Here is a 24498-nt window from a genome sequence, read left to right on the forward strand (position 1 = left end):
GAATAATCACACTGCTAGAAACCATAAAGAGACAGCAACTAGAAATCCAAAAGATTAACAATAAAATTTCAGAATTAGACAACTAGAAAGAAAGTCATAGAAGTAAAATTGAGACAATGGAAGTCATAATTAGTGAGACTGAAAATAAATCTTTTGAGGAAAAATCAGAAAAAAGAATGAAAAAAAGAAAAAAGCTGAAGAATTAGGTGGAATACTATCAAAAGGGAAAACCTTCCAGTGATCAGAGTACCAGAAGAGGGCAGGGACAAGAGAAAACACACAGAGAATTGCTGAAGATTTGCTGGCAGAAAACTTCCCTAGTATTAGAAAAGATGAGAAGATATCTATCCAAGAAGCTCAATGAACCTGATAACAAGTAGGCCCTGAAAGAAAGTCACCAAGACATGTCATAACCAAATTTGCCAAAACCAAAGACAAAGAAACAATCCTGAGAGTGGCTACAGAGAAATGAAAAGTCACCTACAAAGGAGAACCAATAAGACCAAGTTCAGATTACTCAGCAAAAACGATGCAGTGAAGAAGACAATGGAATGATATATACAAAGCCTTGAAGAAAAAAAATTGCCAGCCAAGAATCACATATCCAGCTAGACTGTCTCTCAAATACAAAGGCAAAATTAGGTCATTTCCAGAAAAATAGAAATCAAGGAAATTTGTAAAAACCACACCAAAATTACAAGAAATATTAGAGGGAGTCCTCCAGTTAGAGAACCAACAACATCAGACAACAATCCAAGAGTAGGACACAGAATAGATCAACCAGATATCAACCCAGATAGGGAATTCACAAAAACAAATCAAAGCTAAAATAGGGACTCAGAGATGTCATTATGTAATCGATGACAATGTCAAAACAAAAAAGAGAGAATAAATGGTGTAGTCATAGAACTTCCATATGGAGAGGAAGGAGATATCAAGAAATAAAAGGCTGTTTTAAACTTAGAAAAATAAAGGTAAATTTCAAGGTTGCTAAAGTAAGTTAACAAACCTGTCCATCAAAATAAAAAAGAAGAAAAACATAAAGACTTGGCAAACACAAAATCAATAATAATGAAAGAGATGAAAAGAAAATACATAAACCAAAAGAACATGGCACAGAAAATTAAGTGGGGCAAGGAAACTGTCAACACCACACACACACAAAAAAAGAGAGCAGTAAACTCATACCCATCAAAAATTACACTGAATGTAAATAGCCTAAATGCACCAGTAAAGAGAGAGTGGCAGAATGGATTAGAAAAAAAAAAAAAAATATACATGATCCATCTATATGCTGTCTACAAGAAACACACCTTAGACACAAAGACATAAACTAAAACTCAAAGGGTAGAAAAAAATATATCAAACACATGATAACCAAAAAAGAGCACAGGTGGCGATATTAATATCCAGTAAAATAGACTTTAAAGCAAAATCTATCATAAAGGATAAGGAAGGACACTATATAATGATTAAAGGGTCAGCACACCAGGGGGACATTTTTGTTTTTTTACCCCAGGAGGACATAACCATAATAAATATCTACACATCCAATGACAGGGCTTCAAAATACATAAAACAAACTCTAACAGCACTGGAAAAGAATTAGATGGTTCCATGATAATAGTAGGAGACATCAACTTGCCACTTTTGGTGAAGGACAGAACATCTAGAAAGAAACTTAGTAAAGATACAGAAGATCTAAATGCCACAATCAACCAACTCAAGCTTAAAGACTTATACAGAACACTCCACCCAACAACAACAAAGTATACATTCATTTCCAAAGCACATGGAATATTCTGCAGAATAGACCACATTTTAGTCCACAAAGCAAGCCTTAACAAACACCAAAATAATACAAAGTATCTTCTCTGATCATAATGCCATAAAAGTAGAACTCAATAACAGAAACACAAGGAAAAAAAATCAAATACATGGAAATTGAACAATATCTTGCTTAAAACTACTGGATAATAGAAGAAATCAAGGATGAAATTTAAAAAAATTTCATAGAATCAAATGAGCATGAAAACACATCTTACCAAAACCTTTGGGATACAGCAAAAGCAGTGCTTAGAAGTCAATTTATAGCAATAAATGCACACATCAAAAAAGAAGGGTCAGAATCAAAGCATGAACACTACAACTTGAAGAAATTGAAAGAGAGCAACAAATGAAGCCCTCAGGCACAAGAAGACAGGAAATAATAAAAATTAGAGCGAAATAAATGAGAGAATAGAAAAACCATTGAAAGAATCAACAAGACCAAAAGTTGGTTCTTCGAAAAGATCAACAAAATTGACAGAGGGGAAGCAAATAGCCCAAATAAGAAATAAGATGGGTGATATCACAACAGACCCAACTGGAATAAAAAGGATCATAGCAGAATACTGCGAAAAATTTGAAAACCTAGAGGAAACGGACAAATTTCTAGAAGCCTAAACCAACACAAACTGAGGTAGGAAAACTAAACAGACCATAACAAAAGATTGAAACAGTAAAAAAAAAAGCCCTGGACCAGGCATTTTACTAAAGAATTCTACCAAATTTTCAGAGAAGGGTTAATACCAGTACTAATGATGGTATTTCAGAGCATAGAAAAGGAAAGAATATTCCCAAACTCATTCTATGAACCCAGCATAACCCTGATACCAAAGCCAGGCAAAGACACTACAAAGAAAGAAAACTACAGAACAATATCCCTCATGAACATAGACACAAAAATTATTAACAAAATTTTAACCAATATAATTAATTGAACAACATATAAAAAAAAAAATCTTGACAAAGTGGGATTCATACCAGATATGCCGGGATGGTTCAACATTAAAAAATCAATCAACATAGTCCACCCCATAAATAAAAGAACCACATTATCTAATCAATGCAGAAAAGGCATTTGACAAAGTCCAAAACCCCATTCCTCACAAAAACTCTCAGCAAAATAGGAATAGAAGGAAAATTCCTCAACATAATAAGGGCATTTGTACAAAGCCAACAGCCAACATCATTCTAAACAGAGACTGAAAGTACTCCCCTTGAGAATGTGAACCAGACAAGGATGCCCTTTATCACCACTTTTATTCAACATGGTGCTGGAAGTCCTAGCTACAGCAATAAGGCAAGGAAAAAAAAAAAAGTGCATCCAAATTGGTAAGGAAGAGGCAAAACTATCACTATTTGCAGATGATCTGATCTTATACACAGAAAACACCAAAGAATTCACAGGAAAACTACTGGAACTAACAGAAGATTTCAGTGAAGTGGCAGGATACAAGATTAACATACAAAAATCAGTAGAATTCCTCTACACCAACAAAGAGAACTTCAAAAAGGAAATCTCCAAATCGATACCATTTACAATAGCCCCCAAGAAGATAAAGTACTTAGGAATAAATCTAGCCAGGGACATGAAAGACCTATACAAAGAAAACTACAGAACACTACTGCAAGAAATCAAGAGAGACTTACCTAAGTGGAAAAACATACCATGCTCATGGATAGGAAGACTCAACATTGTGAAAAGGTCAGTTCTATCCAAAGTGATCTACAGATACAATGCAATCCCAATTCAAATTCCAACAGCATCCTTTAACAAGAATGGAGAAACAAATCATCAACTTTAAACGGAAAGGGAACAGGCCTCGGATATGTAAAGCATTACTGAAGAAGAAAAAAGCGGGAGGTCTCACACTACCTGATTTTAGAACCTATTATAGAGCCACAGTAGTAGAAACAGCCTGGAACTGGTATAACAACAGACACCTAGACAAATAGAACAGGATTGAGAACCCTGACGTAAATCCATCCATAAGCAGCTCATATTTGACAAAGGGGCAAGGTCCATTAAATCAGGAAATGACAGTCTCTTTAACAAATAGTTCTGGCATACCTGGATGTCTTCCTGTAAAAAAATGAAATAGGACCCATACCTCACACCATACATAAAAACTAACTCAAAATGGACCAAAGACCTAAATATAAAATCTAAAATGATTAAGATCATGGAAGAAAAAATAGAGACAATTCTAGGAACCCTAATACATGGTATAAATAGGACACAAACCATAGCTAACAATACAGAAACACCAGAAGAAAAACTAGATAAAAGAGTTCCTAAAAATTAAACACTTAATGCTCTTTGAAAGGCTTCACCAGAAGAATAAAAAGAAAACCCACAGACTGGAAAAAAAATTTTGGTTATGATACACCCAGTTAGGGGCTAATCTCGAAAGTATATAAGATACTGCAATACCTCAACAACAAAAAGACAATCCAATTAAAAAATGGGCAAAGGATATGAACAAGCACTTCACCAACGAAGACATTCAGGTGGCTAACAGACACATGAGGAAATGCTCACTATCATTAGCCATCAGAGAAATGCAAACTGAAACCACAATGAGATACCATCTTACTCTGACCATACTGGCACTAATCAAAAAAACAGAAAATAATAAATGTTGGAGAGGCTGTGGGGAGATTGGAACTCTTACGCCCTGCTGGTGGGAATGTAAAATGGTACAATCACTATGGAAGACTATATGGCGCTTCCTTAAAAATCTGGAAATAGAAACACCATAAGATTCAGCAATCCCATTCCTAGGAATATACCATAGAGAAATAAGAGCCGTCACACGAATGGACATATACACACCCATGTTCATTGAAGCACTATTCACTATTCAGAATAACAAAAAGATGGAAACAACTTAAATGCCCATCAAACAGATGACTGGACAAATTACGGTACATACACACAATGGAATACTATGTAACGATAGAGAACAATGATGAATCTTCAAAACATCTCACACCATGAATGAATCTGGAGGGCATTATGCTGAGTGAAATAAGTCAGTCACAAAAGGACAAATATTGTGTGAGACCAATATTATAAGGACTGAAGAAAAGGTTTGCACACAGAAAAAAAGCTTTCTTTCATGGTTAGGAGGGTGGGGAAATCACTAACTGGATAGCAGACCAGTGTCAACTTCGGTGAAGGGAAGGACAACACACAATACAGGGGAAGTCAGCACAACTGGACCAAAGCAAAAGCACAGGAGTTTCCTATACACATCCCAAAACTTAAAGGGGCAGAGTACCTGAGGCTGGGGCCTGGGAACCATAGTCTTGGGGCACATCTAGGTCAATTGGCATAGCATAGCTCATAAAGAAAATGTTCTACATCCCATTTTTGTAACATCTGGAGCCTTAAAAGCTTTCAAGTGGTCGTCTAAAATACATCTATTGGTCCCATCCCACCCAGAGTAAAGGAGAATGAAGAAAACCAAAGACACAAGGAAAATATTAGCCCAAAGGACTAAAGGATCACATGAACCAGAGGCTTCACCAGCTTGAGACCAGAAGAACTGGATGGTGTCCAGCAACCAACAATGACCGCTCTGACAGAGATCACAACAAGGAGTTCCAGGCAGAGCAGGAGAAAAATGTAGAACAGAATTCAAATTCATGAAAAAAGGCCAGACTTTATTGTCTGACAGAAACTGGAGGAGCCCCTGAAAGTATGCCCCCTAGAAACTCTGCTAACCCAGAACTGAAACCACACCCAAAGCCCACTTTTCAAAGATTGGACAGACCTACAAAACAAAAAATAACACACGTGAGGAACATGCTTCATAGTTCAATCAGATATATGAGGCCAAATGGGCGGCTTCTTTCCAAAAGTTGGAGGAGACGGCAAGAAGGCAGAAACCGGACAAATGGACACAGGGAACCTGGGGTGGGAAGTGGGAGTATGCTGTCACATTGTAGGGATTGCAAACAATGTTATAAAACAATACGTGTATAAATATTTGAATGAAAAATTAACTTGAGCAGTAAACTTACACCTAAAGCACAATTAAAAAAAAAAAATCAGCCTTTGAAAACACTGTGGCCCACAGTTCTACTCTGAAACAGATGGGCTTGCCGTGAGTCAGAATTGACTCAATGGAAGCTTGCTTAAATGTGTAATCAGAGGATCAGAGGTTATGTGACTTGCCGAAGACCACACAGGACAGTAAGAGGAAGAATAAGGATTTGAGTCTTCCCTCTCTGCCCTGGCCTCCTGATGGATGCTGTTTCCAGAGAGTCAAATTTCAGGCGTTGGGAACCCATCTAAGAGCTCATTCCTACTCAATTTTTATATCAATTAACTTCACAAATTTTCAGGTACTATAAAGAAAAAAAATTTTGTTTTCTATAAAGGTGAGAGGAAGAACTTGTAAACTGGGTGGCCCAGGATCAAGGTTAAAAGATTTCAGGAGGAAAGGAAGATGGGCCAATATTAACAAGATGGAATTAATGGGGATGATTGTAAAGTCCTGCATGTACATTCAGTATCGCCATTGCGCAAGGGTAGGATTGGAAAAATGGTTAGGGATTTTAGCGGCTTGCCAACTAAGTATAAGTCAATGTGACCTTGATGCCAATAAAGTAAATATACCCATAGCCTATATAAAGAGGAGCATCAGAACCAGGACAAGGGATGTGATAAAGCCACTGATCACTTCACTAATCAAGCTGCAGGTTATATTGTATTTGAGTCTGGATGCCATAGATATTGACAAACGTTAAGAATGCCCAGATGAGGGGGCAGTGGGGGGGGGGAGAGGAGGTGGAAGATTCTATGTAAACTATGCCATATTAAGAATGATAAAAGGCAGAGGAGATGTCTAGCCTAAACATGAAGACATAATAGTCACAGACATTAAATATCTTCAGGGCTAGAGCTCTGTTCCTAGAGGACAAACTTTGGACATATGAGTAGTAGGTGAAGAAGGCAGAGACAAGCTAGGTATAAGGAAGAACTTTCTAATAACTTGTTCTTAATAAACTAGTGAGCTCCCTGACACCTGAAGGGTACAAACAGAGGTTGTATGAACGCTCATTGGCATGTTAAAGGGCTCCCTGAAATAAACAAAACGAAATTAAAAAACCCAGCTCTTTGCCAGGGAGTTGATTCTGACTCAGTGATTCTTCAGGGCAGAGTAAAACTACCGTATAGGGTTTCCAAGGGTGTAATCTTTATGGAAGCAGGCTTCCACATCTTTCTCCAGCGGAGCAGCTGGTGGGTTCAAACCACCATCTTTTCGGGTAAAAACCGAGTGTTTAACCACTTCACCACCAGGGCTCCTTTTCTCCTTGAAACAGGGGGAATTAAAATTTTCTGACCACTAAGTCTCTTTCCAACTCTAAGGTTTTAGAAGTCTACGAGACATAGATGTGTTGGCAAGGTACGCTTATAATCAGCAAGGCTGAAAGCTCAGGTGTGATCTAATTGCCTCTGTTTTAGGTTGGGTTTGCACCATCTTGACTGTTTGTCAAGGGCTTGGCTTGTGGAAGGCTCTGATGGAAACTTAAAAGAGTCTGAGTTCCCACCTGTTTGGCGTCGTCATTCTTATTCCCGCTCATTAGTGTTTGTTCTGGCCACAAGCCACTTTAGAGCTCAAACTACAGGGTTTAACTTTGGTACCCGGATATTGCTGTGAGCAGCGGAAAGGAGTGACACAGAGGGATGCCAGGAAGGCCCCGGGTGGGGCTGAGAGGGTGCCTGAGGTGGAATGAAATTCCCCGAGGATCTCTGAGATCGACTCATGAGAGTCTTCAGGCTGAGACCACTTGGTTAGACATGCTGGCCTGGACGAGAGAAGTTGGAGGGGACAAATGGAGCTCAAGAAATAAAAATAAGTTTGAATCCAAGCACGCATAGAACACGTGTTGGGAGCACTGCATGGTTCTAAGTAGAGGAGTGATGCAATTTTATTTGTGTTTTTGGAAAATCACTCTGCAATTTGGTGGACGGTCTGCGGAAGAACAAGATTTGAAAGCAATGGGCCAGTCAAGAGATGGAGGTGAGTTAGAAAGTGTGGTGGCTGTGGAGGTGGTGAGAATTGTCAAGATTAGGGGAGGACTTTGGAGATTTTGCTGGCAGGACTAGCTGATGAGCTCTTGGCAAATCAGCTCTAGGGGCATCATGTAGCCTGTGGGCTTGGAGATCATGGCAGAGGGCCAGAGGAAGACCTGAAATGTGCCACACATTTTTAAAAATCTTATTATCTTAAAACAATTTTAAAATAAAAGAAATTAAGTACAGAAAAGTTGCAAAAATAGTATAAAGAAATTCATTCCCAATCTACTTACAAAAAAGTTGCCAACATGATGCCCCAATAGCCCTGGGATACTTTAGCGTTTAATTTCCTAAAACAAAGACATTCATAACCGCAAAGACATAGATACTACCATCAAAATAAGGAAATTAACCTTGGTATGTTAAAAACCGAAACTAAATCTGTTACTATCAAGTCAATTCCAACTCATGGTGACCCCATGTGTTACAGAATATAACTGTGCTACAAAGGATTTTCTTGGCTGTCATCTCTACAGAAGCAGATATCCAAGCCTTTCTTCCATGGTGCCTTTAGGTAGGTTTGGACTGTCAAACTTTAGGTTAGTAATTGACTGGAAACTGCCACCCAGGGCTGCCTTGATATGTTACTATTGTCTAATTCTCATATCTTATTCAAGTTTCACTAATTGTTCCAGTAAGGTCCTTCACAACAAAAGGATCCAAGCTGGGGATCACACATCACATTTAATTTTTAGTTGCCATGCTTCTTTAGTCTCTTTCAGTTTGGGACAATTCCTCAGTTTTTCCTTGCTTCCTATAACCTTAATATTTTTGAAGACTACAAGCGAGTGACTTTGCACAAAGTTCCTCAATTTGATGTTTCTTCATGATTAGATTCAGGTCATGTGTCTTTGTTAGAAGCATCCTTGAAGTGATGCTCTGTTCTTCTCATTGTATCCTCCCAGGTGATACATGATCATTACCAGTTTGTCCTATTCTTGATGATGTTCATTTGGATCATTTGATTAAGGTGGTATCTGCAGGCTTCTTCACTGTGAGGTTATTCTTCTCCTTTTTGGAATCAGTAAGTGTGTTGTGGGGAAGCTCTTTGTATTTGAGCATCCTGTCCCTTATCAAGAATTCGCTCACTAGTCTGAGAACCTATTGATGTTTCTTGACTGAGTTAATTATTACTAGGATGGTCACCACAGAAAGGCTGCTCGATGAATGAATCTACATTTCACAGCCCAAGAGGTGACCAACTTCGTGTCATGGGGCTGCAGGGGAGAGGCATTCGTGACCTTTCCCATGAAAGCCCACCACAAGGCAGAGGGCGGTAGAGATGCTCTAAAAACTCCTCTGCCTGCAACTCCCTCATTTATGTGTCAGCAAACTGGTACATGTCCAGCTTCCCCTGAGACATTTGGCAGAGCAAAACCTGAAGGAAAATATACAATCTTTCAGGAGTGTAACTGGAAGTCAATTAAAGGTTTTAAGCAGGAGAATGACGTGTTTGACTTAAGCCAAGCAAAAAACAAAACACAAACACCCTGGCTGCTGTGTGAACAGCTTGGAGTGGTGTGAGATTTGCAGCCAGGGAGACTAGTAAGGAGCGAGCAAGGTTTGCTCCACTCTTCAGAAAACCTTGACGGGGACATGGTTTACAAGCTTATAAGGAGACTAAATGTCAGGGAAAGGAAGGGCCCCAGCTGCTCAGAGGCCTCGTGGGGTTGTGGATACTCCTTACCTTTGGCTTCCTGGAGCAGTTCCTCTGTGAACTTGGCCACCTGGGCCACCTTGACCCATGGGAAGCCTTTGCCCACTGCAAAGACAATGCTTTCATAAAGAGTGTCCAGCAGGATGCTTCTGCGGAAGTCTCTCACTTCATCAAACTCTTCCCAGTTCAGCAATGCCCACAGATGTTTACGACCCTCTGGTTTCTGCAGGGCATGAGATAAGGAGGTGGTGGGTTTGGGGAGTCAAGATGCCATCCTTACTGGGAAAACACTGTTGAGGACTCCACAGCAGCTTCCCAGAGCCCTGAAGAGTGAGCAGAAATGTGGATACACCAAGCAGAATTGTGATTTGGCTTCTGGGCAGTTTTCCCTCCCCTTTGTAGGGATGATGTGCTCTTCTTTCTAGCACTGCCTTTTCTACTGACAGTTATCATACTAGGAACTGCAGCCCCACGTTTATATACTTGAGGCATCAAGCTCTAAATTATAGCCCCTCTTCCCTCTTCCCCAGTGCAATTTAGTTTCCCTCAGAGCCTACTCTCAGCTAGCTGCCCCAGAAAGTAGTGATCTGATAATGAAATTCATGTTAAAGTGTAAATGACTGACTGAGAAGAGACTTGGTGAGGCAATACTTTGGCAGAAGAAATGTGTTTTGCTCGGTGAAAATTCAGGCACTCTGGCAGGCCAGGAGGAAAAGACTGATTGAGGTATCTTTTATCCTATGTAAAAACCTATTTTACTTGAGGGTTTGACTGGTCCTTCCAGAAGTGTTCTTATAGGTCACTACCAGATAGAGGAGAATCAAGACCCACTTAAAGGAGAGGTAATAAAAGGTAGCAGAGACTCAGCACACACAAGAATGTTTTCTTGTGTAGCAGAGACTCACCACACACAAGAATGTTTTCTCCTTAGAGCAAGGATTGCTCTGGCTGAGAGGACCCTGAGGGGACTTATGGCAGGCTTGGCGATAGGGGGAGGTCCACAGTCCTGTCCTCAGCCCCCAGGGATTCCCCTTCCACCACTACTTGTGCCCAGCTCAGGTAACCCTTCCTTCCTGTCCTCATAGATCCCCACTTGGGGCCTCAGGTTGGAGGGGATGGGACAGATGATTGCAAGGTCTAGAGAAGATTCATGAAAGCACATATATGTCCCAGGATGGGGAGGAAGAACCCAGCCAAGGGGGCAGCATGTGACTGTGGATCAGATGATGCCCAACTGTACACACAGTTCACACATGGTCCTCTTACTTGAAGTTGGGAGCTGTGCCCTGAAACCCTTCTTGGACAGACCTATCTTTGGAAGGAGCTTGCAGAGAAGCCTTAGGGGCCCCACAGGTTAGGTCCTCGTGTGCCTTCCTGGCCTCCATGACTCCACATGCCCTCCTTGCTCACCCTTTTGGGTTGAGAATTGGTTCTGAGAAACTGATGAAATTTGCCCTCCTCTCTACCCTTGTGGTGGCTTGCATGTTGCTATGATGCTGGAAGCTATGCTACCGGTATTTCAAATACCAGCAGAGTCACCCATGGTGGACAAGTTGCAGCAAAGCTTCCAGGTTAAGTTGCAGTAGGAAGAACCAAAAAAAAAAAAAAAAAAAAAAAGAAGAAGAAGAAAGAAAAGCCAAACCCAGGGCTGTTGAGTCAATTCCAACTCATAGCAACCCTATAAGACAGAGTAGAACTGCCCCATAGAGTTTCCAAGGAGCGCCTGGCGGATTTGAACTGCCAACCCTTTGGTTAGCAGCCGTAGCACTTAACCACTACGCCACCAGGGTTTCCAGTAGGAATAAAGGTCTATGTATTTCTGAAAATCAGCCAATAGAAACCCTATGGATCACAACAGAACACTGTCTGATATAGTGCTGGAAGATGACCCGCCTAGGTTGGAAGGCACTCAAAATTCACTGTGGCTGCAAAAATGCATAGGAGCATACCAACAGTCTTGAGGATGGTTTGGGATTGGGCAACATTTCTTTCTGCTGTACTTGGGGTTGCCAAAACTGGACTACAACTAACAACTAACAATAAACCTACCCCAAAGCAACAGAAGCCCTCCTCTCCCTCAACACACACACACACCCTCTATACTTATTAGCATACAATTCCAGAGGATTCATAGGGCCTGGAGGCTCCCTGGTGAAAATCCTGTCTTTAGAAAGAAGATTATAAAATTGTCCCAGGGATTTTCTCTAGCCCTTCCTCAGGCAGGCAGAATGCCTCCAGTAAGGCTGCTCCTTCCCAGACAGGCTCTGCCACCTTGGGGCTGTCATTGTAGGCCCCCAAAGTAACTGTAAGCTGTCGGGGCTGGTGAGCCATGGGCCTCCAGTCCTAGCTAGTAAACACATGGTTATGAACTGGGTGGGTATCCAAGGTGTCCTCTAAAGAGGCACTGTCATGGAGCTGCTTCTATCACACACACATATCACTATTAGACCAATCTGAACAAAGTTTCTTTTAGAAGCTTCTTTTTCTCTTCACCTGAAGTTGGAAGACTTCTTTCACTCCCTGGGGTGTTAAGAGTGCCATGGCCCCACCATCTGGTTGCTAGGAGACCTGGTCGGGACAGATTCAGGGTTTCTGGAATCCTTGGGCAGGCTTTATTAGGTCACGAAAGCCTGCTTCTTGATGGCATGGCACTTTCTGAGCTCTGTTCCTCAGCTCGCTCCTTCCTGTCTCACAGAAGGAAAGAGCCCCCTCTTCTAAGGGTGGGCTCTGGATTTCCTTCTCTTGCATCTCTTCAGGGGCTTTAATTCTTTTCCTCTTATCTCCAACCTCTCCTCACAACCTGTTTTCCTTCAGGAAATGACTGTTCTCAGAGTTTTTCTTCCTACACATTCTTCTAACTCAAGCCCCATTTCTCTCCTTCCACAGGCAAGGTTTTATCTCCATTGAAAGATTTCCTACATTTACTGTCTCAACTTCCTCACTGCATCCGTACCTCATTAGGATGGTTTCCACCCCATTTCTTCACTGAAATGACACTGGTCAATGGCATCCATGGACACCCTGTTTCCAGCATCATGGCTTTGTTTTGGGGTGCAGAAAATAGTGTGCAGAGGTGCCTAAGTTCAGTGCCCGGTCAGCCATATGCCGAGATTTATAGGAGTCTCGTAGCTCCCTCCTGGTCCCTTTTCCTCATGAGTCCTGGAAGCCACTGGTGCCCATTGATTATCTGAGGGCAAGTCCTGCTTGCTCCTGCCTGAGCACTTGTAAATTCCAACTCAGATGCTCAGAGACACTGACTGGGGTTGGTAGGCTGAGCCTTGTGGTCCTGGTGCTGCCTAAGGCCACCTCGGTTCCTTCAATTTAGGTTTGGCCAGGGAAGTTTCACACCAAAACCGGCCGGGAGTGGGAGAGCACAGGTTATTTACAACTCTTCCCCAAGCAGGGTTGGGTTGGGAAAGTCCCAGTGTCTGCCTTCTCAACAACCCAGTACCACCATTCCTCCTCAACCACCGCTGACTCTGTCACAGGCTAGTCCATGGTCTACTTTCTTATGCTCATGGTGATATTATTTCAGGGCCCTTGCTGACCTTTCCTGCCTCTAGGGAAGGCTTTTGTTAGGGCCACTTTATTCACCTCAGCAGATTACTGGGGAGAAGGGGATAGAGAGGGGGTATCTGAGTCCCTTCCCTCCCATGAGGCCTTTGGGCTTCTCATGCAAACTTCCCTATTACCCCTTCAGTACCCTTCAAACTCTTATGTATTTCCTTGGGGGAACATACGGTGTTGCCTCTTTGCAACATTCAATTTCTAAGTCATGGATTCCTTTCAATCCTTGTGATACTTAACTGATGGCACAGTTGAGCATTTGTTTAATTCTTGGCTTCTCATAAGCCACACTCTCCTGAATGTTTTTCTGTCTTCCTAACCATTCCTTCTCTGCCTGTCCCTTAAATGTTAGTGGGCTCCAGGTTTCTGTCCTTACCCTATTCTCTTCATAAGCAACATATTCTTGAATGACTTCATCCACTCACATGACTTCAATGTCTACTGAGAGCAAATGACTCTCAAATTCATGTAATGGAGGTTGCCACTCTCTGCTGTCCCTAGGTTGGGGTGTACTGATATGGCCAGCCTCCCCCACTCAAAGAAAGGATGGTTGAGGAACTATCCTACCTGGCAAGTTTCCAGGGATCCCTGGAGCTTATGAGTTTTGGGGGTGTGTTGCTGTCAGGAGTCCTCAAGCCTTGGTCAGGAGAGTGTCTTAATGTATAGGCTCACACAGCAGGGAGAGGTCCCTGACTGCACTATGGGAGCAGGTTCTGCAGTCCAGCCACTGTGCCTGGACGCTCAAATGATACCCCTTACTCAATCACTTTCCCAACTCTGCTGTACCAAGCACTTCCAGTAAGATAGGGAACCCCCAAATCTGCAAAGTAATGAGAAATTGAGACAGGGAAGTGATCGGGCTGGCTGAATTAAATAAGGGCTACATTTCAAGGCCCTGTGTGTTCAACCAGCTACAATTAAACCTAAACCTAAGTGCAGACCCCCATAACTTTTACTGCTGGCACCTAAAAACTACTTGTGGTTAACAAACTAGGTGCTTAGACAAGATAAGGGGCTACATTTCAAAGCTCTGTGTGCTTGACCAGCTATAAATTACTGATAATCCTCCTGAGTTGTTTTTCAAGGTCTCACCAGGCGCAGAGCATGCGCAGTAAAGATCAACGTGCACTATGAATGATCTTCCACATGAGACAAACATGAACTGGGACCCCTCGCCGGGGCTCGAACCAAGATCCAGATGCATCACGCATGTACAACATTCCAGAATAAGTCCCGTTTGACATCCTGGCAGCATTTGTGACAGACTCCATCTTGGTTCCAGCAACCTCTGCGAGGACGTCCATCCTGAATTCCAACTGCACGTGCATTTGATTTTCATAATCCCTCCCCCTCTCCTGGATATCTCCACCCATCTAACGAATAAAGATAATGCCTTTCCCCCCCGCCACCTAAAACTTTCATAAGGCCTAGGGAATCCTTTGTTCAGTGAGAGACTGGAGGCTAGTGTAGGAGGAAACCCTTCTCCCTCTTTCCCTCGGAAGCCTTTTACTTTTTTTCTGTCCCTAATAAACCTGTGTTCGTGTGGAGCCTCTGACCTCCTGGTCATTCTTGGTCAGAAGAAGGTAAGAACCTAGGCAGGGCTTAGTCCCAAGCTGGGAAGCCTTGTCCTGTAACAAAATGGGCCAGGGCACAGAAACAAAGACATTCCCCAGAACAATGGGGCAGGGTATCAGAATACAGCTCGCAAACTTCTTTAAAGTTGTCCTTCAGAAGCAGCTGGAGAAAACCAGCCCCAAGGACATGCGCAGAACATCCACCTGTGACTGCTATGTGACCTTCCACCAGGGTAAGTGAGGGGCTGCAGCAGCCAGGGAATCAAAACCTGGGGAGCGAGACACTGCACAGGCATGACACCCCATAATAAGCCCTGCGACGGATCTCAGAGGCCGCTGGGACAGGAGCCATCTTAGAAAGCTGCTGCGTGTGCACCTTAGTTAACGTATCCTCGTCTGTGCCTATGAATAAACATGGATCTTTTCCCTCTCAAGAACTTTTAAAAGTCCAGTCCCGTCTTTTGTTCTGTGAGACAGGGGTAAGCGTTGCTTTAGGCCCTACTCGTGTGGAAAACTCTACATGCCTTACCTGCTCATTCTTGACCAGTGAGAGGCAAGAACCTTATTCTAGTAACACCAGGACACAAATGGATTCTAGAACCAGAATTGTGATGGGGCTCAATAACCCAGACCTAGATCCCCTTTTCATCTCCTTTCCCATTCCTTTGAATTTTCTCCCAGGGTCAGTATTAGTAACAACTCTTTTTGTTGCAAGTGTCTGAAACTGGCTTAAGACAAATGAGAATTTGCTTTCTCACATATCTAAAATGTCTAAGGATACGCTGAAGGAGAGGCTAGGTTCAGATGCTCAAACTGTTGTCAGGACTTCTTTTACATCTCTCAGCTCTGCTCCCATGGTCTGTATTCATCCTCAGGCTCTTCCCTTGGGGTGGCAAGTTGGCTATCATATTTCTGTTTCCCAGTAGTTCTATCATAGATCGTGGATTGAGTCTCACCGAGCCACCTGAATCACATATTATTCCTAAATCAGGCACATGTCCAGGGGAATGGATAAGTACTTTGCAAGGTCAAGGTTACATGTTCATCTCCAGAGCCAGGAGAGAGGTAGTGGCAGCCCCACCAAAAACATGTGGACTGAGAGGGGATACGCGGTGGTTCGCTAAAGGGAAGTCAATATGCTGTTGCCAGAAAAAGGGGGAATGACACTAGGCAGTCCAAGGCAACAGATGTCCGTGTTGCCCCAGGGACTCCACAGCCCCATATTGCACTCCCAAACTCAAGAGAGTTCACTGTGCTATTTTCTCCCACAAAAGAGCTTAACAATCCGTGAGGAAGTTCTCAATGGTTCATTAAGAAAGATCTAGACCCTGGAAACCGTAAAAGAGCCTATTTACTTTTCCTAGGAAAGATGATGCCTTCTATTCTTTCTTGAAGAGTAATTCCCCTCCCTTTTCATACTCTCAAAGGACTGACAAGGTAATTTCTTGTCAGAGGAAAACACACATGTAAAGTTACCAGTAGGTCATTCTGCTGCTTAAGTCTTTGGTGTGATGGTTTGCTTTGTATACATTTCTAGTCCATTTGTCTTTTCAGAGGTCTAAGACCATGTATGCAATTTCTGCTGCTTATCTTCATCCAATTTCCTACTCCTCATCAACAACAAATATGCTGGAACTCACCAGACAGAATACACAGGAATCAAATCAACTACTGTGTGGAAAGAGACGATGGAAAAGCTCAATATCATCAGTCAGAACAAAGCCAGGGGCCAACTGTGGAACAGACCATCAATTGCTCATACGCAAGTTCAAGTTGAAGTTGAAGAAAATTAGAACAGTTCCAGGAGAGCCAAAGTACTAACTTGAGTATAACCCACCTGAATTTAGAGACCATCTGAAGAGTAGATTTGATGCATTGAACACTGAGGGCCGACAACCAGATGAGATGTGGAACTACATCAGGGATATTACACGTGAAGAAAGCAAGATGTCATTAAAGACAGGAAAGAAGGAAAAAGGCCAAAAATGATGTCAGAAGAGACTCTGAAAGTTGTTCTTGAACGTAGAGTAGCTAAAGTGAAGGGAAGAAATGACGAAGTAAAAGAGCTAAATAGATTTCAAAGGGCAGCTTGGTAACACAAGGTAAAATATTATAATGAAATGTCCAAAGACCTGAAGATAGAAAACCAAAATGGAAGAACACGCTTAGCATTTCTCAAGCTGAAAGAACTGAAAAAAAATTTCAAGCCTCGAGTTGCAATATTGAAGGATTCTACAGGGAAAATATTAAACAATACAGGAAGCATCAAAAGAAGATTGAAGGAATATACAGAGTCACTGCACCAAAAGGAATTGGCTAATGTTCAACCATTTCAGGAGGCAGCATATGATTAAGAACCGGTGGCACTGAAGGCACTGGTGAAAAACAAGACTCCAGGAATTGACAGAATACCAACTGAGATGTTTTCACAAATGGATGCAGCGCTGGAAGCGCTACTTGTCTATACCAATAAATTTGGAAGACAGCTACCTGGCCAACTGACAGGAAGAGATACATATTTGCACCCATTCTGAAGAAAGGAGATTCAACAGAATGCAGAAATTATTGAACAATATCACTAATATCATACACAAGGAAAATTTTTACTGAATGTCATTCAAAAGTGGTTATAGCAGTACATTGGTAGGGAACTACCAGAAATTCAAGCCAGATTCAGAAGAGGACATGGAACAAGGGATATCATTGCTGATGTCAGATGGATCATGGCTGAAAAAAAAGAATACCAGAAAGATGTATACCTGTGTTTTATTGACTGTGCAAAGGTGTTCAACTGTGAGGGTCATAATCAATTATGGATAGCATTGTGAAAAATGGAAATTCCAAAACACTTAATTGTGCTCATGAGGAACCTGTACTTAGACCAAGAGGCAATCATTTGAAAAGAACAAGAGGATACTATGTGGTTTAAAATAAGGAAAGCTGTGTGTCAGGGTTGTATCCTTTTACCATACTTATTCAATTTGTATGGTGAGCAAATAAGCTGAGAAGCTGGACTATATGAAGAAGAATGGGGCATCAGGATTGGAGGAAGACTCATTAACAACCTGCATTATGCAGATGGCACAACCTTGTTTGCTGAAAGTGAAGAGGACATCAAGCACTTATTGAGGAAAATAAAAAAACACAAACTTCAGTATGGATTAGACCTCAACATAAAGAGAACAAAAATCCTCACAACTGGACCAATAAGCAACATCACAAAAAATGGAGAAAAGATTAAAGTTGTCAAGGATTTCATTTTACTTGGATCCAGAATCCACACCCATGGAAGCAGCAGTCAAGAAATCAAAAGACACATCACATTGGGCAAATCTGCTGCAAAAGATTTCTTTAAAGTGTTAAAAAGCAGAGATGTCACTTTAAGGATTAAGGTGTGCTTGACCCAAGCCATGGTGTTTTCAAATCTCCTCATACACCGGTGAAAGCTGGTCAATGAATAAGGAAGACTGAGGAAGATCTGATACCTTTGAATTATGGTATTGGTGAAGAATACTTAATATACCATGGACTGCCAGAAGAAAGAACAAATCTGTCTTGGAAGAAGTACAACCAGAATGCTTAAAAGAAGCAAGGATGGCAAGACTTCCTCTTACATACGTTGGACATGTTATCAAGAGGGACCAGTCCCTGAAAAAAGGACATCATGGTTAGTAAAGCAGAGGGCCAGCAAAAAAGAGGAAGTCCCTCAATGAGATGAATTGACACAGTGGCTACAACAATGGGCTCACACATACCAAAGTATTGTGAGGATGGTGCAGGACTTGGCAGTGTTTCCTTCTGTTGTACATAGGGTTGCTGTGAGTCGGAACTGACTTGAGGGCACCTAACAACAACATCTTCATCTTGGGCACTGAAACTCAAGTCACTAAAAATGGAGATTATTACCTCCTCTTTCTTCTATAGCCCCTGTTGAATCCATTCCAACTCACGGCAACCTCATGTGTGTTAGAGTAGAACTGTGCTCCATATGGTTTTTAATGACTCTTTTTTTTTCCTGGAAGTAGATTGCCAGGCATTTCTTCCAAGGAGCCTGTAGGTTGACTCAAACCTCTAACTGTTCAGTTAGCAGCTGAGTGTGCTAACCATTTATACCACTTAAGGACTCTATCTAGTAAATGGTACCGCATTAGTTCTCTGGGCCAGAAACTCAGGACTAATTCTTGATTTTTCCTTTTTCTTACTTCATTATTCACTCAATTCTACTGAGTAAGCCTCATAAATAGCTCTCAAACAACTATTTTCTTTTTTTCCCCATAACCATGCTTTTAGCTCAAGCCCTTATCATTTCTCACCTAAACTACTTTAACAGCATTTCAGTTTATTTCTCCGCCTCTTTTCCATTCTTACTGCTCCCACCAGACAGATCTTCCTAAAATGCAAATCTGATCACGCACTCTCCTGTCCATATCTTTAAGGGTTTCCATTACCTGCAGGAAAAAGCTAAAAACCTCTTAGTGACTTACCCAGCTCTCTGTGATTGGACTCTTGCCTCAAGCCCTGTCTCTTTTTTTCCCCTTCTCGTGGCTGTCTGTGCTCCAGGCATGATGAATGACTTGTGGTTTCCTGAAAGAACCTCTTTTTAGACCTTGCATTTCCTTTTACCACACTCCTTCCTAAAATGTTCTTCTAACTCCTCTCACTATGAGTCTGAATAGACTCCACGGCACTGGGTTTAACTCCTCTCATCTGGGTGACTCTTATTTTTTCTACAAAACTCAGCATCCATGTTATCTGTTCTGGAAAGCCTTCCAGGTTCCTTTTCTCCCTCAAGCTGATTAGCTATCTCTCCATTTCCTCAGGTCAGAAACCTTGAAGTCATTCTCAACTACTCCTCTCCCTCACTGCTTCTTCCTAGCCATCTCCAAGTTCTACAAATTTACCTTCTAAATATTTCTTGAGTTCATCCTCCTCTCTCCATCCCCATTGCTACTATCCATGTATAGTCCACCATCATTTTGCCTAGATGTTGCTGTACCTCCATCCCAATTACCCATTCTCCATACTGCAGCCAGAGTAAACTAAACAAAAAATGTAATCGGATTACGGACTGGAAAGTGGCAAGGGGAATTTTTAGAGTGATAATGTTCTGCATCTTGTTTTGGGTGGTGGTTACACTGGTTTATATACTTGTCACTTAAGATCTCTGAATTTTAGGCTGAGCCAAAGTGGCACTATAGATAGATGCACCATGCTGTCCCTGCATAGCAAAGAACCTAAAAACCAAGTAAAGCAGAGACAAATGTCAGTCCTGGAACCCTAAGTGTCAGAGGAAGAGATAAAGAACTTGCCAAATGGAATAAGAAACTGACAGAGAACAGAGGGTGAGGAGAGAGATGAGCGGAGGTCCCCTATCAGCTAACACAGCATGAATTCCGCATTTTGTACTCCTGTTGGAGATCAGCTGGCAGGCAGTACGGGAAAATAGCTTCACAGAGCCCCCAGCAGGAGACATAGCACCCAGTAGCCAGGAATATATGCTTTCCCACCCCTCACCCTTCTTCCCTCTGCTTGGCTACCGCCTCTTCCCAGTGGGCAGAGGTTGCTCAGCTGGCTGGGAGGTGCCAGTCCCATGTAGTTTGGATTTGCCCCACGCACACTGGTCAGCTCCTTCAGTGTTATTTCGTTGTCCCTGGTGTTGCTTTTCTTGGCTTCTTCCTTGCCTCTCACCTCCTCTGCTTCCTTTCTTTCAAACCTTGGCTCCATGTGCCGTCTTTGCTTCTTCTTGACAGGTTGTGAAGTTCCGCTTGACTGGGGAACTGCTGCCCCATTACTTGCCACCAGGTTGGTGGAATCCCCAGTGCCTTTTTTGTTTTGTTTGTTTGTTTTCTTTTTCTTTTCATGGCTTGGGAGCCCCTTCTAGCTGGGATGTACTGCACGGCTTGGGAGCCACTTCCCCAGCAGCATCGGTGGTATCCCTGGGGGCATTTATTTCTATTTTCATTTTTGTGTTTCTTTATTTCTCAGTTTCTCATCTCTCTACTTACCTTCTTTTCTGTCTCCTGAATATGTGCTTTTGTGTGCCACCTTTGTCCTTCTAGCCAGGCTATGCTGCACGGCTTGGGAGCCACTTCCCTGGAATGCGCAGCTTTGTCAGTGGGATTCCTGAGAGCCTCTTTTTTTTTTTTATTTCTTTTCTCTTTTTCTTCATTTCTCAGTTTCTCATCTCTCTCTGCTTTCCTTCTTTCCCTGTGTCCTGAATACTTGGCACTGTGTGCCATTGCTGTCCCTTCCAGAAGGGCTGTGCCCTGAGACCTGGGAGCCACTTCCCCAGTCACCAGTAGGATCCCTGGGGGCATTTCTTTTTTTTATTTTTAAGTTTTTATTTACTTATTTTTTTATTTTTGTTTTTCTTCATTTCTCAGTTTCTCTCCTCTCCACTCCAATGGCAAGCTCCCTCAAAGCTTTTTTTGTTTGGTGTTTATTTAGCTTCTGTTTGTCTCTCCTCTCTCTCTTCTTTCACATATCCATCTTAGCTCCATACATCACAACCTCCCTCATTCCTTGGTCCTACCTGCACCATGAGCTGAAAATCACAACACCCCTCCCCCCACCAGCAGCACAGGCACAGCCTACTGGAACCTGCCCTGCACTGACCCCTGGCCTGCCCTGTTGGTGCCAGTAAGTACCACAAACAACCCATCCCAGCTCTCCCCTTCAGCTGGACCTGCCCTGCTGCACCACAGCTGAGCTAGTGGCCCTGCCCATTGGATAAGGTGATAAGTATCATGCTCACAGATGACCAAACAACAAAGAATGCACAGCTCATCTGCTTAGACATAACCAAATAAAACAAAACAGCAGGATTAAACAAACAAATCTACAATCAATAAATGAAGAAAATAACAGCTGAATGTTCCGAAGACAGCAGACAATATCAAAACATATATATATATATATATATATATATATATATATATATATATATATATATATATAGGACAGGATGGTTCCTGTTGGTATTCATAATAAAACACCAGATGACATTCCAGTAGAAGAAAAGGCACTAGAGTTATCTGATAGGGATTTCAAATCTCTAATATTCAGAGTTCTCCAAGAGTTGAAGCAAAAAGCAGTCAAAAATGAGGAAAAATAGACAAATTTATGGAAAAGGCAGGCAAATTCATGGAAAATACAGACCAAAAAATGGAAGAATTCAGGAAAGTGATACAGGAACAAAATGTCAAAGTAAATTCACAAATGGAAATCACGAAAAACAACAATTAGAAATCCAAAAGAAAACAACAAGATTTCAGAAATGGACAGTGTCATACAAAGTCTGAGGAGCAGACTTGAAACAATCGAAGAGAGGATCAGGAAAATTGAAGACAAATACTTGGATACCACACTGTTTGAGGAAAAATCAGAAATAAAGAACAAAGAAAAATGAAGAAACTCTGAGAATTGTGTAGGATACAATCAAAAGCAAAAATTTGCATGTGATCAGAGTTCCAGAACACGGGGAGAAAATAGAAAACATAGAGAGGATCATCAAAGAATTGCTGACAGAAAACTTCCCTAATATCATCAATGACAAAAAACTGACCATCCAAGAAACTCAATGAACCCCATAGAGGATAGACCCCAAAAGAAAATCACCAAAGCATGTCATAATCATACTCACTAAAACCAAAGACAAAGAAAGAGCCTTGAGAGTAGCTTGAGAAAAACCAAAAGTCAAATATAGAGAAGAAACAACAAGACTAAGGTCTGATTACTTGGCAGAAACCATGCAGGCAAGAAGGCAATGAGATGACATATATAAAACCTTGAAAGAAAAAAAAATCACCAACTGAGAATAATATATCCTGCACCCATTCCTGTCTTGGGCTAACAGAAGGTCTGGGGACCATGACCTCTGGGATCCCTCTGGTCTCATTCAGACCATTAAGTCTGGCCTTCTTCTAGAATTTGGGGTCTGCATCCCATTGCTCTCCTACTCCTTCAGGGATTCTCTGTTGTGCTCCCTGTCAGGGCAGTCATCGGTTGTAGCTGGACACAATCTAGTTCTCCTGGTCTCAGGCTGATGTAGTCTTTGATTTATGTGGCCCATTCTGACTCTTGGGCTCATACTTACCTTGTGTCTTTGGTGTTTTTCATTTGCCTTTACTCCAGGTGGGTTGAGACCAATTGTTACATCTTAGATGGGTGCTTGCTAGTGTTTAAGACCCCAGACAGCACTCTCCAAAATGGGATGCAGTTAATAGCTTTTATTTTGCCAGTTGACCTAGATATCCCCGAAACCATGGTCCCCCTGCTACCCTGGCCTTCGAAGCGCTCAGTTTATTCAGGAAACTTCTTTGCTTTTTGTATAGTCCAGTATTGACCTCTCCTGTATTGTGTGTTGTCTTTCCCTTCACCTAAATTTGTTCTTGTCTACTATCTGATTAGTGAGTCTCCTTTTCCATTCCTCTCTCCCTCCCCTCCTTTCGTAACCATCAAAGACTATTTTCTTACCTGTTTAAAATATTTCTTGAGTTCTTATAATAGTGGTCTCATACAATATTTGTCGTTTTGCAACTGACTAATTTCACTCAGCATAATGCCTTCCAGGTTCCTCCATGTCATGAAATGTTTCATGGATTCGTCATTGTTCTTTATCAATGCATAGTATTCCATCGTGTGAATATATCATAATTTATTTATCCATTCATCCATTGATGGGCACCTCAGTTGACTCCATCTTTTTGCTATTGTAAACAGTGCTGCAATAAACATGGGTGTGCATATATCTGTTCATGTAAAGGCTCTTATTTCTCTAGCATATGGTCCAAGGAATGGGATTGCTGGATCGTATGGTAGTTCTATTTCTAGTTTTTTAAGGAAGCGCCAAATCATTTTCCACAGTGATTGTGCCATTTTACATTCCTACCAGCAGTGTATAAGTGTTCCAATCTCTCCACAGCCTCTCCAACATTTATTATTCTCTGTTTTTTGGATTAATGCCAGCCTTGTTGGAGTGAGATGGAATCTCATTGTAGTTTTGATTTGCATTTCTCTAATGGCTAATGATCGTGAGCATTTCCTCATGTATCTGTTAGCTACCTGAATGTCTTCTTTAGTGAAGTGTCTGTTTGTATCCTTTGCCCATTTTTAATTGGGTTGTCTTTTTGTAGATGAGTATTTACAGTAAAATGTAGATTTTAGAGATCACTTGCTGATCGGAGATGTCATAGCTAAAAACTTTTTCCCAATCTGTAGGTAATCTTTTTACTCTTTTGGTGAAGCCTTTGGATGAGTGTAGGTGTTTGACTTTTAGGAGCTCCTGGTTATCTAATTTCTTTTTTGCTGTTTTGCAGTTCTAGTAATGTTTTTTATGTTGTTTATGCCATGTATTAGGGCTCCTAGCATTGTTTCTATTTTTCCTTCCATGAATTTTATCTCTTTAGATTTAGGTCTTTGATCCATTTTGAGTTAGTTTTTGTGCATGGTATGAAGTATGGGTCTTGTTTCATTTTTTTGCAAATGGATATCCGGTTATGCCACCACCATTTGTTAAAGAGACTGTCTTTTCCCCATTTAACAGACTTTGGGCCTTTGTCAAATATCAGTTGCTCATATGTGGATGGATTTAAGTCTGGATTCTCAGTTCTGTTCCACTGGTCTATATATCTGTTGTTGTACCAGTACCAGGCTGTTTTAACTACCATGGTGGTATAATACCAAGAGCATTCTTAGTGGAGAGGGGCTGAAAACATTCCCCTTGAGAACAGGGAAAAGACAAGGATGCCCTTTATCACCATCACTATTTACCATTGTGTTAGAAT

General features: G+C 41.7%; 1 protein-coding gene across 1 annotated transcript in view; it reads right to left on the minus strand.

Moving 5' to 3' along the window:
- C22H8orf74 (chromosome 22 C8orf74 homolog) overlaps positions 1–12113 on the minus strand; it is a 38169-nt gene extending 26056 nt beyond the window's left edge. Inside the window, exons 1-2 of the mRNA XM_049865490.1 lie at positions 12066–12113; positions 9603–9795 (exon numbers count right to left, since the gene is read on the minus strand). Coding sequence (XP_049721447.1) covers positions 9603–9795; positions 12066–12113 — 241 coding nt within the window. The remainder of the gene's footprint in view (positions 1–9602; positions 9796–12065) is intronic.
- Between the last annotated feature and the right edge of the window lie 12385 nt (positions 12114–24498).

Source organism: Elephas maximus, chromosome 22, assembly GCF_024166365.1.
Source record: "Elephas maximus indicus isolate mEleMax1 chromosome 22, mEleMax1 primary haplotype, whole genome shotgun sequence".
Classification (NCBI taxonomy): domain Eukaryota; kingdom Metazoa; phylum Chordata; class Mammalia; order Proboscidea; family Elephantidae; genus Elephas; species Elephas maximus.